This window comes from Pollachius pollachius (genome assembly GCF_949987615.1).
Source record: "Pollachius pollachius genome assembly, chromosome: 17".
NCBI lineage: Eukaryota > Metazoa > Chordata > Actinopteri > Gadiformes > Gadidae > Pollachius > Pollachius pollachius.
This window is the reverse complement of record NC_136950.1, coordinates 18,679,841-18,696,986: the sequence shown is the minus strand read 5'-3', so window position 1 is coordinate 18,696,986 and position 17,146 is coordinate 18,679,841. Positions and strand designations below refer to the sequence as shown.

The window sequence follows — 17,146 nt, the reverse complement described above, 5'->3', positions numbered from 1 at the left end:
CCTTGGTGAAAATGCAAAATAAATCAGTGTGATGCTAAAACATGTGGTGTGAAAGTGAAATCGGGCTCACAATAATTTGATGATGTCAATGTCTTTTGTTTTTACATTTTTCACACGGTAACTGATAAGTCACTTTAGACATTGTATTGAAAACAATGTTGACGATATAATGTTTAACCTGGAGCTACTTGAATGTATAATGCACCCCTGGTTGTTTTTATTATTATACTACTATTAATATGATAATAATAATAAATCTTATTATTATTATTATTATTATTATTATTATTATGGAAGAAATAATTGACTTCCCTTTCTCTGTTTCAGAAGGATCCAATAGAACACATTGGATCACATTAGGAGTTATCCTTTCAGCTATCATCGTCATCAGCATCATCATCTGGTAAGTATCAATGTTCTATTCAGTGAAACATTTTATTCAATGTGATTTTTTTCAAGAAAGTTGGTGAGGTTATTTCTGGGTCATTAATTTGTTGTATGGGACTGTGTGGTTTTACAAATATGATTGTGATGAAGCCATTACTAAACAGAACTACATTTTCTTTTAGGAGAATACAATTTAAACCAAAGAAAACAACAAAAGGTTAGCAACGAAAGCCCTCAATCCGGTACTTCAACCATCATATAACACCCGTCTGCATGTATCTCCAGAACGGAAGTGTAACAATGCTTCCCCAGAGACCATCTGGTCAGATTGAACCCAGGTCCTTCTTGTGAGGGAGTGTAACCCAGATATATTTTCAGTCAGCTAATGCTTTTCTGTATTATCACTGTTTTTGGTGTGTGTCTCTTTAATATGGAGGACTAAAAGTGCCAAAATTAAATAAATAAATACACCATTAAATAAATAAATACATCATTAAATAATTCCTTAAATGTGTCATTAATTAATTAAAATTGGAATTAAATACATAAATGTTTTATTAAATGTGTCATTAATTCATTAAAATTGGAATTAAATACTATTTAATTAATTGACATTTACATTTCATGATTTACATTTACATTTCATGATTTACATTTACATTTCATGATCCTGTGTTTCAGTGCTTCATGAAATGTAAAACTGTCAAACTCGCCCATCAAAATCGGTGGGTGGGGCTAACGCTAATCGAGTCTGATCCATTGCTTTGGTCTGAAGTAGAGTGCTTGGATAAAGAAAATGGAGCACTCAATACCAGTAGGTGGCGGTAATGCAGAAGAAGAAGAGGAATTGTTAAACTGTCAAACTGATTTGAACTTAAACTTTAGCTAGAGTGTGAAGAAGAAGAAGATGATGATGATGGAGGATCTTCATGAACTTTCTAGGGAGTTGGTGAGAGACGTTTTAGATTAAGCAGAGGATGTGGAAGCAGGACCTGCTGACCCAGAGCATGCAGCGAGTAAAGCAGAGGAATTTATTGAAGTTCTTGGAGTTATTTCCGCACTTTCTGACCAAGATATTGATTATAGAGTGACTGCAAATTTAGAAGAAGTAGTCCACCGCTTCTCTGGTACCAGGGAGCATCAGGCCCAACACACACAGGGACCGGGGCGTTTGGCGTTTGACATACCGAGTGCAGTTCTGGAGCATCAAGTTCTTAGTGGCTTACCCGCGGGTCAAATTGCAGCGATGCTCGGAGTGTCAAAGAGGACCATCAGGAGGCGCATGAAACAAAACGGTTTAAGGTATTTACGCTTTTTTTTTCTTTTTTTAATTCAGTTTAGGGATTGCTGGTCTCATCCACTCAGGAAGGATATTATGTTTAAGGTAACATTACTTGATGTTGATATTTTGTTTGTGCAGAAAGACAGACCTCTATTCAGCTGTGAGTGATGAGGAGTTAGACCGTATTGTAAGTGAAATTCACAGAAGACATCCAAACACCGGCTACAAGCTAATGCGCGGTCATCTGAATGCAAGAGGTGTGCGTGTTCCAAGTGAGTATATTAATATGAGCATTATTTACATTTATTTTTAATACAGAGCTCTGCCCTTTGAAAGGTGAAGGAAGTCCGCTTATGGAAAGACGTTGCGAGGGGTCTGGCTGCAGACCTCCAGTGTCAGATGATTAGTTGTATTTATGTTATGACGCAAGCTTTATTAGACATTCATACAGCATTATTTTTTGTTCATTTTTATCTTCTTTCTTTGACCTGGTTCTCACGGGTTGACGATCATTAAAGCCCTGTATTTAAAATCAAGACCTGGCTTATCACTGGAGGAGCGATAACACAAATACAGTTGTAACAAGTATCCTAGCCGTAGCGAAAACCGGACTTCCTTTGGACCGCAGTGGTCGCCATGACAACGGGACAACAAACCTAATTAACATGACATGCAACGTAAATAAACACACCTCGCTTACTGCATACAACCCAGGGGGAATGAGTCTTCTTAAACAAAAAATCATTCAAAAATCCAAAATAGAAAATACACACGTCATGTCTTTCATTATGACACCACTATTTCCTCAAAATAAGTAGCCAGTGAGTGTGTGGTTGTTCGTTTTATTTTCCTCCCCTCAGTCTCAAGACTGCAAGAGTCTTTACGCAGAGTCGATGCAGAGGGAGTCTACATGAGACGTCTAAGGCTGCGTGTATTAAGACGACGACAGTATTCTGTTCCTGGCCCAAACTCTTTGTGGCATATAGATGGCCACCATAAGCTCATCAGGTCAGTGATATAAGTAGATAAACAATGCATCTTTCTAGATGTTTCATTAGAATTGCTTTACAATAAAGTTGTTATTTTTCATGTGTTCACAATTGGCTGACAGGTGGAGATTTGTTGTCCATGGTGGGGTGGATGGATTCAGTCGTTTAGTGGTCTACCTGACTGTGGCTGGCAATAATCGTGCTCAGACGGTCTTACAGAGCTTTATTGCCGCTGCCGAGCAGTATGGGCTGCCATCAAGGGTACGGTCTGATAAAGGGGGGGAGAATGCAGATGTAGCAGAATTCATGATCAGAAGCAGAGGTACCGACAGGAATTCACACATCACAGGCAGAAGTGTCCACAATCAGCGGTAAATAAATATGTTTGACAACTAGGCTCACAAAACAAATGTACCAGTTTAATGTACTTCTTTAGCATATGTCACGTAAATTAACAATTTGTCAATTTTATCCTAAACACAGAATAGAGAGGATGTGGAGAGATGTTTATGAACATGCCCTGGACCTCTTCTATCAGATTTTCACTTCATTGCAAGATCAGGGAACACTGAATCCAGACAATGAAGTCCATCTTTTCGCACTGCACCGGATCTTCCTTCCACTAATTCAGCAAAGCCTCGACTCTTTCCGAGATGCTTGGAACTTTCATGGTCTTAGAACTGAAAGGAATCAGTCGCCACAGCAACTCTGGAGAAGATACAGAGAGCAAGGCTCTATGGAGGATCCTACTGAGGTTAAAGAACAATCAACTTTGAACACTTCACTGTCTGTTTCCCCAAAGGAATAATGGGACAAGATATTGTGCTAAACGTGCTACTTTAAATGAAACATAGGTTATAGTTTCTTCAGTCTCCTGAGCTTTCAAAGATCAACCTCTGAGCTGTAATTTTTACGGTGCATACTATGCACAACTGTATTATTTTACAAAACAACAATTGAATAGGCAACATTTAATTTCTCACCGACTTGGTGACCAAAAATAACAATCTTAACTACCTTGTGTAATGACATGTCAAACTAGTTTTAAGTACAAGATTGATCATGCTTGTCCTCCATTCAGGTTCCTGAAGAGTATGGGATCGACTGGAACGGACCTCACAGTCTTCATGGAGGCACTGTGTCAGTCCCTGAGGTTCAGCTGGCCCGTGAGCTCTCAGATGAAGAGGTTGCCATTTCGCCAGCTCCAGGAGTTTCTTTAACTGATGCACTTAGATTATACGTAGAGACTGTGCAAGTTTTATCAAGAATCATAGCAGACTGATGTCCAACCCAGTGTTTTATTTGTTTATTAGTTTTCAAAGACACTGAACTTGTGTCAATTGACCTGACCTACTTAACAGTGCATTCAATGACATCTGTCTGAAAAAATTAAACAAGTCCAAATCCAGTCTGTGCACTATTTATGGCAGAGACAAGTGCTTCCTCAAAATCCATGTAGGTTTTGAAATGAGCTGGCAGCTTTAGTGTTTCGAAGCATGTGGAGGACGTAGGAAGGGTTCCCCCAGAAATCTCCACTCTCAGTTTGGGAGGAAGCATCTCCCAGCCAACCCAGAATGTCAACAGCTGGGCCAGGGTACCTGATGAAGCTAAAAGTCATAAAATGGATTCAAGACATTTAGTTCTAATTGATCACATCTATCCATGAGACATAGAAGCATTTGTAAAGAGAGCAATGCATTAGCCAAATAAGGTGTTTATACCTGTTTCAATGAACAACCTTAGAAAGCCAGTGACGCGGCACGTGGACTCTAAGTCAAAGTCTTCATCATCACTGTCCTCAACTGGCCATGTGATTTTTTGTAGGAGCATCTTAAAGAATACACATTGTAATTATTTTAAAAGGGAGAATTTATTTTGGTGAAGGAATATGCAGATCACATTCTTGGTAAAAGGAAAAATAACCAGCTCAGTCATTGAAAATACATGTAAATTCATCAAGTAAAGTGACAAATATAACTAAATTACAGACTTACCTGGGGTGTGAACTGCATTTCAGCCATTTTGGGGAAAATAAGTGGGACAACATCTGGCCTAGATGTCAGCAGGGGCCATACCATCACATCTTTCAGTCCCTTTCTCAACTGTTTGATCTGGCGCATGGTCCTCCCAATGACCTAAGAGACAGAACCGACCCATATTACAGTCCAAATCCTCAACCCAAATTTTACAAAAGTTGGCATAGTAGGGAAAATGTTCATAAAAGCACAATAAAGTGCTTTATAAAATCCATTCAGCTCTCGTACAGAATATAGCAACCCTTTACAAGACATTTACACATTTTAAAATAATGTATGCCACTATTTACATGTGTATTTTCCCTTCATTTTGCAACAAATCACATTCTACCTGGATGACAAGTTAAAGAGTGCTAGTTGTCCTGTCTACAGTCCCAGTTTGCCTGTGATTGAGAATATGCGGTGCTTCATGCACACTTGACAAAAATGTTCTGCTTAAGACATAACTAATGGATAAATGGGGGAATTCCACTTTCTAAATTTCAGCAACTTGTGTCTATTGCGAATGTTTAAAAACTGTAAATGAAAGAAGTTAACAGTGGTGAACTCTTGACTGTATCACCTTTTTAAAGTAGATTATCAAAAAGCAAATTCACATAACCAGACATGTGTTGTTAAGCTGCTCTCAATTTACTGTAGTGTGATTTTTTAAAACTGTATATACATTAAATGGTGGTTTTGAAGAACTAACATGACAATAGGCAAAGACTAAATATCATTAAGTATTCATAGCATAAATTTCACCACTGAAATTTGGCCTTTTCCATCTCTGCCAGTGATAACATAACAAGCCAGAGTTTACAACACTTATAATTATAACTATAATTTCAACAACTACAGCAATAAATTATGTGACTTAACCAGCAGGAACTCACTGCATGGAGTAGAAGTTTGTTATGTAGCCATCTCCGATTTGTTTTGGTGACTGCTGGAAGATCCCAAGACATGGAAAGATCTGAAACTGTGTCCTTCTGTTTTGGTGTGAGTTCTTCTTGTTCAAGCTAGAATAAAGACCGTACAAGTTATTATATTTGCCCAAACAATATTTTTTGCAAGACAAAGTTTCTTATATGTTACATACCAGTTTTATGATACTCCTGATGTGCAGATCAGGACAGTCTTCTGTAACAACAGTTGCCATTTCAGGATCCCCATTGAACAGTACATGAATCACAGCAGGACTTAATCCTGTGACATGGGGACCGTCATGCAGAAAGCTGTGGGCCAACATCCTTCCTGCAACCCGGAAGAGATTGCTTTCAATGAGTGCCTCTGATGCTGCTGGAACAAGATGGTCAGGTTCACCCTCAAACAGCAGTGTTCGGCCCATTCCTCCTGTAAAATATCAAGAGAGCAGGGGATAAAGTCACAACAATTAAACCACTTAAATACATTTTTAAAAGTACATATTAACCTTCAAATAGTAAGTGACTTACCAAGATCTAGACTGAATCCAAATTGGAGTTTGGATATCACCGTTGTCAGAAAGTACCTCATCACTCCCTCTCCGACAGCAGCATCACCTGAAATAAAATACTGAGAATAACACAGTGGAAAAACAGTGGCTGACTAATACAGGTAACTGGATAAGTTAACATTTAACAAGCAAGGGAAAAAATAGTCAATATTCTATTGGCTGTAATTCTAGAATAGCATCCTTAATATTGATTCTTTCAGATTACAGGAGAATATTGTGCGTGGTATATTTTCATTAGTGGTCATCAATTATATAGTTGTTTGGATTCCATTCTCCCATTTAACAATTCCATATAAGATACTTGAGTGGTATAAACTTTACTTATACATTTATTTTACAAACTTTATATTACTTACCAACAAGAGTACAAAGAAGTGGACATGCCCATTCTTGCTGCTGTTTATAGAACAAGAGAAGTTCCCGTTCCCTGTCCTCTTCAGAGTCCCTTACATTCATCTTCATTCGAAGTGGTGTCCCAGATGCATGTTCCTTCAGCAGATTCTCTTTGAAAACTTTGGCAGCTTGAGACGGTTCTTCAATAAGCTTCCATTCTAAACAAACAACAACAATAATGTTATCTATTCCAGAGAGACATCCAAGACAACAGAAAAACAGCATTCTGAACAAAATTTAAATATAGGAACAGTTAGAAAATATAACCCAGTTGCATGTTATTAACCTGTTAAGCCCTAGGCCTATTTCACAGGCCTCCTGCCCGAAATGACATGCCCAAAATGAATAGAGTATGCCTCCACAACTACAAGGGCTATATGAATAAAGTTGGTTTCAAAAAGAAGGTAACACCTGTGAGGGGACTGCAGAAGTGTCAGAATCAATATAGATGTTACTGTGTCAGAGTAAATTCTGCTAGAACATAGTAAGAAATGTCAATTTTAAATTTTCGCCTAGAGAAAACACATTACTTAGAGTGAATACCACCTTGAAACTATGGGATAGTAGCCCAGAACCTTTAGGGAAACATATAACAACATCTAATGAGTACCCTGTTCCAGGATAAATGCTAATAAAGTGAATAAAGTGATTTTAGAGAGGTTTTAGTACAGGTAGGTCCAGGCGGACTAAATGGTGCCATTTGGGCACTTTTGGGCACCATTTGACCTTTCTAAGGTACCAGACTGTAAATCTAATTTTATTTCACTGACATATCACTATTGGTATTCATTCCATCCAAATTCAACATTTTTGACTTGTTTTGAAAATTCACCCAGGGCTCTATACATTTTTCCAGTCAAAGTAAACCATACAATCGAAATGAAGTTTGACTCCAACTGGAGCAGATATATTTGGGAAATACATATAATAAAACCAAACTGTAAAATCAAAAGGTAAAAACACAGCTAAAAACTACAATCACTAGGGATAAAGATATATATATATATATATATATATATATATATATAAACACGCTGGCAGCAACTTTGAACAACTATAACTAACTAACTATAAACACTAAGGGCTGTCATGCCACTGCTGGATATACCCAAGATATCGTGGGTATGCATTGGTCAATTTGGATGATTGACACCTCTATCGAACCGTAAGAGCCAATAGAGTCGAGGGAACGTCAAATCGAGGGACCCGAATCCATGTAAAAAAAACACCATTCGCCATTCAAAAGTATCACACTGTATAACGTTTTTGATTTGTTTTGTTTATTTTGCTCTTCTTTGGTTGCTAGTTCGGTGAGTTTTCGTCGTAGAGTGATGGGAGTGATATCATTGGAATTTGTGGAGCCTCAGCTTTCATATGACCTACGAGTTTGTGTGGGTGGCATGGAGTAGCGAAATCGGCGACGGCCAGTATGCGCGCATGCACGTTTTGCGTGTTTTGCTACGGGCTCATTTAGTTGCTTGGTGTTAGAATTGTGTTTTGTTTAGGTAAAAATGGTTATCATGGGCTTTTAGCCGAGCTTCTTCCCGTTACGTGGGTATGCAACATGGACATGTTGGAGCATGGTGGTGCTGTTTACAGCTGTTTACAGCACACGTTGGTGCAGCTGCCCCCGCCCCCGGGGGCGCTCGGGTTTAAGAGGTTAATTGTCTGTAACTGTATTATCTTATCTAATTATATCGTGTTATTTTTCTATTGACTTTGTTTCAGTTACTCAGTTATAGCAACCCTATCGTGATGACACAAACCGCTGTCTGCTTCTTTACTATCCAGCTCCTTGTTGACCATCACTGCTGGCACTTCTGCACTTTCAGCTGATGTTCCAGGCCTCACTGGAACACTGTCACTGACGGTCTCACTATCACTTTGGCCTCCCTCTTGTTCTTTCTCTGATTCCTGCATGGGTGTCCTTGAAGTTAAAAAAAATTAAATTATGGTCATACTCCCTTATTTGTGTGCACAAGACTCTTAAGAGAGACATTTTCCCAAAGAAAAATTAATATGCGACCCTTGCATTGCTTTAGGAAGTACATACCCATTGCAGCTCAATCTGTGCAGCTTCATCTCTGAAAAGGGAACCTCCTTCTGACAGGTGATGCAGGGGATGACTGGACCAGAGGCAGAACTTGAGCTCTCCTAACAACAACAAATAGCGTTTAATTAATGATTGAAAGTCACCAGTAAGCTTTGTTTTGATTATGTATTGAACTAGGTCTCTGTAAATGTATGTACACAATCGAAGGGTAGATCCTGTTGAAGCTGACGAATGAAGATTGTAGCCTGTCCAATCATCGAAGCTGGATCCTTTAGATAGGCAAGCGTGTATCCAGTGCTGGGACACTGAAGCAATGCCAGATTTCGACTCCGTGTAGATCCTGCAATTTTTAAAAATTCGAAGCCTCCCCCTTCTTGGAGCTTCGGAAATACTTCCATCAACTTGTTTGTTATGACCATGGGATCGCTGTCATTCCCTGGAGAAAAAAAAAAAAATCATAACTCATATTGACTCAAATAAGCCTGTGATAACTATTATTCACACTATGAAAATCAATTAAGTTTGAGTCAAATATGAACAGGAAATATTTATAACTATAAAAAGAAATGCTGAGTAGAACTGCAAATCATTTCAACGAGCCGGACAGTACAAACTTATTTTGGTTTTGGTAAATGCCTAGTTTCGCACTGACCTGAAAATGTCACTTTGTGCTCTCCAAGTCCTGAAGTATGAAGGTCCGCTTTAAGCTGTACGCTTGGGACTTTATCCGCCTTGTGGTCAGCCAAACAACACACAGTGTGTGTATAGCTTCTTCGACTCACTTGGACTTGAGCTGGTCGTCTCGTGATATTTCTTCTGGCTCCGCCGTTATACGGCGCAAAGAGCCTTGCTACCTCAGCTGCAACATAGATAAAAATGGTCACCAGACAGCTAAAGCAGCCTCAACTTCTATCTTGGGATGCTACACCGGAGCTAGGGGGTTCTATAGCCCAAATAGACCCGAGCACGTTCTGTATTATGTAATATTATGAGCCCGAGCCCGATTTCAACCCGACATTTTTTTAATACATGTGTAACTTTGTACACATTAGTTAAGTAGGCCTACTCTGCTAAATATATATGTAAGGAATAATGAATCTAGAACGCCGGTCATCATTGGGAAAATAATCCCCGACAGGGCGAACAGGACACCGACGTGCAGCGGAGGTGTCTTGCTTCGCCCTGAAGGGGCTTATTTTCGATAATGACCGGCGACGTTCTATACATTATCCCGCTTATTACACAATCCACAGCTACTTGCCAAAACGAAAAAATAACTTCACATGGTGTGTCTTTTTACAAATTATTCGTTACCAGCATTCGTAGTGTTGATCAGCAGTGAAATAGTCCGCCAAAGACGTTGACGTCGCTTAGCAACCGAAGACGCTGGGGTTGAAGTTACCGGACCACTACTAGACGGTGGGCCGAGACGCCGTATCAGCTTTAGTTTTTGAAAATAATGATCCCCATGGAGGGAGAACCTGGATCTTTGAAGTTTTAAAGTTTATTTTTTTCTCAATCAGATTTTCCTTGTTGGCACTCGTAATTCTTGCACATTTTTTCATAATCATAGTTTAAAGTTCGTTAAATTTTCAGGCAAACGCGGCAGCCTACTATGTCAGTGGAACCAATGGCACGCAGCGCTACAAATCACGTGATGTTATTAAACCAATCAGACGGAGATGCTAGGAACAGCTGTTGATCTAAACATTTACCTGGTGGACACATCACGAAATATTATAAGCTAAATAAGAAGCTTACACGTGTGTGGGTAAGTATTAATGTTGTTGGAAAATGCTAGCTATGTGCTAGTTATTTGTATAACCTTTGCGAGGCGGCGTGAGCTTCACGCGTGAAGCGTAGGAGACCTGAATCTATATTTCAATATCACTGACTATTCTCATCGAGTTTATATTAACATTATTCATGTCACACGATGTGAATAACCCAAATTGTTGGAGGTTAAGCTGTGGCAATTTGGCAGCTGGCCAGCGTCATTAAGAGCTTGTTAAGCCACGCACTCAGTATAAGTGTGTGAGTATAAGTAACGTTACTGGTTATTATATTGGTGTTGCCGTTATACCCAGAGAGAGGGATAACAGAAGGAATTTAAATGATCTAAAGACATGGTTCTCTGTGGTATACCCCAGTCAGCAAATTTCAAACAGTGAAGTAACCCCCCCTGAAATGTTGTTGAGCATAATGGCATGTTTTAATAGTTAGGCTAATAATGTATTGATTCATTAGATAAAAATGGACCTTTCTGTCTAAGTTTAAATTGTATTTAAACCAGCTTCGTGCCATATCAATTATGTGAAAGATGAATTCAACTAATGGAGTAACAATATTTCCACTAGGTGATACTCCCATGGCAGACAATGAGAAATGGTGCTCAAACCATACACTGTTGGTGAGTTAACTTTTATTCTAATATCTAACTGTTAATAAATCAGAATGCTTGGTAACATATTTACAGAAACAAATAACATTAACATGAACAGTACTCTTGTTTTCACCATGTGTTCTTGAACACGGCACTGGTTGATGAAGGGTGTTAGCCTCTCATGCTGGCCCTGGAACCACTAGTCATCTTCAAATGACCTATTGCCACAGTTTGTGCATTGGCACAGGTTTGTACATGGCAGCTCATGCATTTTGCAAGTGCACCTGCCCTTAACACAGTTTGTTTTTTTACAAGAGCAGTGCACCAGTTCAAGGATTGCCTCTGGAGCTGGGGGAAGGGTCATCCAGTCCACTTCTAAGAATTCTCCTGCCATCTTCCAGCCATGACATTCAGGGGCAGGAATATCAGGCCTACAGTCAAGGCTCCTTCTGTGGACTGCAGCCTGATAGTTAGCACGCTGGATGTGCTTGTCCAAGCAGTCTTTGTTTGGAGGTAAGTCTCTCTCAGAGCACTTTCCTGACTTGAACAGCTTAACTCTTGCCTTGTTAACATCCATACACTCCTGATCATACAGGTCACATGTGAAAGCCTCCACTGCCTTGCAGAACTCTGGGGATGGAGAGAAACTTGTTCCTAGTTCTCTAAACAGGGTGATGTATTGTCTCTGGGAAATGAGCTTTTTATATGCTTTGGTTTTCCCCACCCCATATATAGCGCTCACAGTGTCACATCCAGAGAATGCATGCAGACCCACAAGCGCATCACATTTGTCTTCCCCGAGGTGGGCATGAAGCCTATTGATGTCAATAATATGTGGATTTCTGCCTTTGACTGTGTGAAAGTACAGGTGACCATCAATTTTGCTGCAGAACCCAAGAGCCAGCACAAAGACATCGGTGTCTGGGCTCTTGATTACCAGGTCACTGCTGTATTTTGCTGCATAAGCTGCATGCAACAAAAGTCTGGTGTCTGCTTCCTCCTGACTTGTCTCCAGGTCTTGAACCCGCAGTATTTGAAGTTCGTTTTTGCTTCCATTCATCTTTATAGCATGACATTTGTCCCCATGCCCAATAATGACTGTCGTGTTTCCTATTATTTTTTTTGCAGATGTGCTCCAGTGATGGAAGAAATACTCCAACAAGTTTTCTTTATTTTGCCCACATGCCAGGAATTTTCTCCACTGTTTTGGTGTTTTTTGATCATCACCATATATTTTAATTTTTTGATAGCCTTCTTCTGCTCGCCTGTTTCGCTCAGCATGTTTGATGCTATGGTGTTTGTATGTGTCACACACAAAATGGAGCTCTGTTGACTTGGTTTCCTTGGCTGAGTTGACCAGTGTCCTCAGTACATGGTCAGCATATAGGCCAAATGTTGGCTGTGGCTTTAGCTGCTGCACCAGAGCCATAGCATCCCATATCCAAACGGAGCCGTCTGGAATGTCCCTCACTGTTGGTGGTGGGCTGATGTCCTCCTCCAGTGTGTGCATCAGCTTTGCTTTGTTCGTCTTTACCAGAGAGCCGTCAAAGTTGGCAAGTGATTGTGGCAAAGGACCCAGACTGTAGGAGAGCATTTCATTTATGTTTATTTGTCTGACATTTCCAACAACAATTAATCTGGCAAACAGGTTTCGGTGTGATTTCAGTGCGATTTCTTTTCCTTTGATTTTTGTGCTTGTACTGTGGCCAGTATCTTTGAACGTTTTCATTTTCTTTATAGGGTCATGGAATGATCTCTTTGTCGTGGCAATCCTTGTCTCACAGAACTCAGTGAGAGCTTTCATACCTCTTTCTTTCGCCCCCAGTAAATCTCTGGCAACACTGTCTGGTGCTTGTTGGCCAGAGGAGAGTTGTTGAAGAGACTCTCCATCCAGTGAAGAGTCGAAAGGATTGACCATATTTTGGACAGTGGCTGTAATGCTCATCACATCAGCGTGGTCCCTCTGCATTCTGGCGCTGTCCAGCTCAGAATGCAGATGTAATACTGGGCACTGTCCAGCCATTGCTTTACATTCATGTGTGATGGCTGCCCGCTCATGTTGTGTCAGGGTCCATCTGTGAACTGCACCTTTGTTTAAAGAGAACCCACTGATGCCTCCTTTTGTCTTTGAATCGCGATTGGCTGTTTGTTCAATGACCTGATCACATGCAGTGCCAGCAAAACCGTGCTGTTGATGTCTTTGTGCCACAAAGTCACCTGAAAAAAGCTGCTGATGTGCTGTGAGATGTGTATCTTCCAGACTGGACATCTCGACCCAGTATGCTGTTAAATACCTGGCGTAATTCACCTTGTCGCATGCAAAAAACCAGGGCAGCATAGATTGCACTGTTGACAAATGAAGAGTCCAGTTCCCCTCTCTGGTTGCTCTGATGAATAGAAGCAGAACTTCCACCATTTCAATGTAAATGCTCCAAAATGTGAATGTCTGGTTGGTTGAGCTTTTATTGACAAATCCTTCATATGCTTTCAGTAACTGCAGAAATGCATCAGATGTAAGCATGGCATTGAAATCTTCACTTGGAAACTTCTGATGCAAATCTGTTGTAATTTTCAGAGCTGCAGCATGATCCTCTTGTGTGAGGGTGTCAAGGTATGCCTGCCAGCGCAGTCTCTGGAGTGCTTCCATCAGAAGTTTGTGCGCTCTTATGCTCCTGTTGTATTGATGGCCTGTGATGACTCCATCAATGGACCCAGCAGCTACTACTTCAGATTCAATCATTATATCCTGAAAGCCGGCATCAGCAAACATCTTCCCAATGCAGGAGAGGAATGCCATGGCTGTGTGAAACTCTCCCATCCTTATGACAAGTCTTTCCATGTAATAACTGGTCTGCCAGCGGATCTCTTGGGCTTTGGCATATATGGCTTGATCCATGACTAACACTATTTCTTTTTGTTGCAGGCTGTCAGCGACAGCAATGGAGTGAGTCAGGATGGTGTGGACAGTAATGAGATCTGTTGGGCTAGCATCAATGACCGGTAAGTAACCTACATTTGTAGAGGGTAGGATTTTGTCTGTCTTTAACATAATGTTAAAACCTGTCCACCCAGGAGGGATTTTCCCCTGGGGCTCAGGCATTTTCATAAGATAGAATGCAGCATCAACTATTCTTGCAGTTGTTTGAGCATCTCTGTATTTGTTCTGCTGTAGATCTACTTTAAATGCAGAATTCTGTGGACCAGACCTCTGTCTTCTTGTGTATGCAACAAGATTAGGTAGTGGAGGACTAACAGAACGCTGTCTTGTTCTCTGTCTTGATGGCCCAGGTAAAGAAGCTGAATCATCAGCCATTGCCTGCTGGATAATTATGCCATTTGTGTTGTGTGTGGTTCCTTTGCCAGAAAGTGTCTCCTCTCCGAAGTCGTTATTATCCCAGACAAGTGTGGCAGGAACTCCAGCACTTATGTTTTCTGGGACATAAATTTCTCCTCTTTCTATCTGCTGGTGAGCCAGAGCTGTATCGTGCTCAAGGACATGGGAGTTGGATGAGCTGTGGCCAAGACCATTCAACAGGCCTATGAGCTGTGCTGAGCCAGTCATGTGCCGGACTGCCATTGCCAGAGAGCACTGTTTTGGCATGAGCCACCGTCCTTTGGTGCTCAAGGTAATGATGTCCTGACAGGTCGAGACTATCTTCCTTCTGTCTTCCAACATGACCTCAACACGCTCATTGTCTGACGGTTCCATTGAAATTCCACATGTCCATGCGACAAAGTTAAAAAGTTGATCTGGTACCATATTTAGGGCACTCTCAAGTGTCAGGTCCTTTGCTGTTGGAGGCCAAGGGAGCTTTGGTGAACTTTTTGCTGTGTTTCGAATGATATCTTTGAGTGTGAGAGCGGCATGATATAATAGCCGAGAACTATCTTTTGTGAAGTTGCCTGTATTATGTTTTGTGTGACTTGACCCTGGTGTGTCTGCATCATTGCCCTCAGATTCACTGTTGGATGAGGAGGAGGAGGAGGCAGCAACTTCCTGAAGGATCTCCTCAGCTGTCAGATCATCAACATATACAAAGTATGTTGTTGATGCTTTCTGAAATTTTAAGAAAGGATGCGACTTCTGAAGTCTGGCCTTTAGAGAATGTGCCTTGTAAGATGACACGGTAAGTCCTTCCCTTTGTCTAACAATGTCTTTAAACAGCATAGTAAGCCTAGAGAGTCGTAGCACCTCTCTTCCTCTTAACAGTCTCTCCTCAATCACTGTCGCACAGAAGTGCTTGTATGCATTTTCATACAGGTTGCGCTCTGTCTCTTTTGTTTTTTTAGAAAGATACCTGGTGTAGTCCCGGAAGCAGGTAAAGTGATACCTTGCCTCACTGGCCACCAAGTCCCTGTCCCGAATGTGGAGAAGCAGACACTCGTCTTTCCTGCCTTCAGCTGCAAGAAGCAATTTCCCGGCTGTGAGTGTTTCACATTGCATTAGTTTTTCTTTAATTCTTTTCCGGGTGTACGATTGGTGTTTGGATTTGTCATGTTTGCAGATAATGCACTGAACTGGCAGAAGGTGTGGTGCCCGCTTGGATGTGCAGAGGTCAGAGGTGTGTGACCTCAGAGCCCGGGTCTTCGCTGCAGTTCCCTCACCATCCTCTGCTTCTTTTTCTACCCCTGGCACTAAAAGGCAAGAAGCAGACAACACATTTAGGCCTCTCTTCCATAACATTAACAGATTAAAGGGATGGTTCAACATTTTGGCAAATTTGCCCATTGCCATAATCGCTATAGTCATAGCAGTAGGTTCGTTAACCTTTAATTGTCAGTGTAAGCTATTTTTAGAACGGCGGAGCGAAGCAGCAGGCTGCTCAGAGCTACACTATGGAGGCTAAGGGAAATTCTTGGTTTCTCTCATCAAACTAATCAAATACACAATCCAACCACTCAAACGCTCTGGACAATCACCACGCTATGAGATAATAACGAAACGTTACGAGACGGAGTTGTTTAAGAGGTAAATTCATGCAAAACCGCTGATGCGAGTTGCGTTCAGGGACAGTTTTTCAGCAAGCAGTCTCTGCATTTACCTCAAACGGCTCCGTTTCGTAACATTCCATTATATTCTCATAGCGTGGTGAATATGCAGCTCACAACTTGTCCACAAAAGCGTTTTGGGATTTTGTATTCGATGAGGGAAACCAAGAAATCCCATGAGCCTCCGTAGCGTAGCTTTGAGCAGCTCACGGCTCTGCTCCGCCGTTCTAAAAATAGCTTGCACCAACAATTAAAGGTAACGAACCTACTGCTATGACTATAGGGATTATGGCAATGGGCCAATTTGCCAAAATGTTGAACTATCCCTTTAAAGATGTCAGGCTACTGGCATCACAATTATTATTTTGACCCTCAGTCACACTTCCAAAAAACTCTTTAATTTACAGTTGGGGACAAAACATCAGCTACTCTAAAAATAGGCCGTATGTGTGTGTATATATCAACAATCAACCTCAGTCAGTTCTTATCAAAAATACTAAATTCTATTTTTTTTATTGTTTACCATTTTTATTGGCAAATAAAGAAGAAACAAAATTACCGACTTTCAATATAGTAAATGATCTGAGGTGGGAAATCTTTTGTATGTGTAAGATTGGTAACTAACAATTTTGTTTTTCTCTAGTTGAGAGAAGAAGACGACATCTGGTTGAAACGTTGCAGGCAAGTATCCAATAAATGGGGGGCTTTAATCAAGTGTGCGATTTTTTTTTTTCTTTTTAATATTGGTAAGGCAACAAAACTTATTTTGATGCATTAGGTATTTTGTAGTGTCAGATTTTCACTTTATCTCAATTTATAGTCAGTGGACATTTTTATCCCATTGACCTCCCGTGTGTGTGTGTGTGGCACCAGGCATTAAACTGAAGGAATCTCATTCATATTGATTATGTTAATTTTGTTAATAACTTGGATATAAATTATTTTTTTCTTGTGTTTAGACAAAAACTCAGATGGTGTCTCTCACCGAAGCGGGCGAGAGACACCATCAACTGGGACGAGGGGGCGTACACCCTCTCACACACCTGGGATTCCCTGCTCCAGAGACCACCCAGGGTGGAGGGGGAGCAGCCAGCTCGGCAGACCTGTCCGAGGCTAACATTATGTGCTACAGGGGGCTCAGGGGGAAACACCAGGAA

The 17,146-nt window shown here is 40.8% G+C and overlaps 1 protein-coding gene and 2 long non-coding RNA genes across 8 annotated transcripts; all 3 read left to right on the top strand.

Annotated features, from left to right (window-relative positions):
• Positions 1-1,805: 1,805 nt before the first annotated feature.
• Positions 1,806-3,363, top strand: LOC307088771. Its single transcript, XR_013812584.1, has 4 exons — positions 1,806-1,941; positions 2,530-2,677; positions 2,781-3,029; positions 3,142-3,363. It is a non-coding gene; the product is annotated as an uncharacterized lncRNA (long non-coding RNA).
• Positions 3,364-10,114: 6,751 nt separating this feature from the next.
• Positions 10,115-12,625, top strand: LOC307088542. Of its 3 annotated transcripts, none has more exons than XR_013812570.1 (4): positions 10,115-10,388; positions 10,975-11,027; positions 11,321-11,513; positions 11,596-12,625. It is a non-coding gene; the product is annotated as an uncharacterized lncRNA (long non-coding RNA). The 3 variants fall into 3 exon arrangements; XR_013812571.1 differs by having other exon boundaries at positions 10,975-11,513; positions 11,596-12,015; positions 12,129-12,625; XR_013812572.1 differs by having other exon boundaries at positions 10,975-11,513.
• A 652-nt stretch (positions 12,626-13,277) lies between these two features.
• LOC307088543 (uncharacterized protein) lies at positions 13,278-16,785 on the top strand. Of its 4 annotated transcripts, none has more exons than XM_079754472.1 (8): positions 13,278-13,422; positions 13,576-13,839; positions 13,924-14,000; positions 14,476-14,626; positions 14,958-15,127; positions 15,291-15,424; positions 15,506-15,642; positions 16,633-16,785. In XM_079754472.1, exons 2-7 carry the CDS (start codon positions 13,585-13,587, stop codon positions 15,568-15,570), a joined length of 852 nt encoding a protein of 283 aa, XP_079610598.1. In that variant the 5' UTR covers positions 13,278-13,422; positions 13,576-13,584; the 3' UTR covers positions 15,571-15,642; positions 16,633-16,785. The 4 variants fall into 4 exon arrangements, with proteins under 4 accessions (XP_079610598.1, XP_079610599.1, XP_079610600.1 ...); XM_079754473.1 differs by having other exon boundaries at positions 13,278-13,449; XM_079754474.1 differs by having other exon boundaries at positions 13,278-13,839; positions 14,958-15,039.
• Positions 16,786-17,146: the final 361 nt, after the last annotated feature.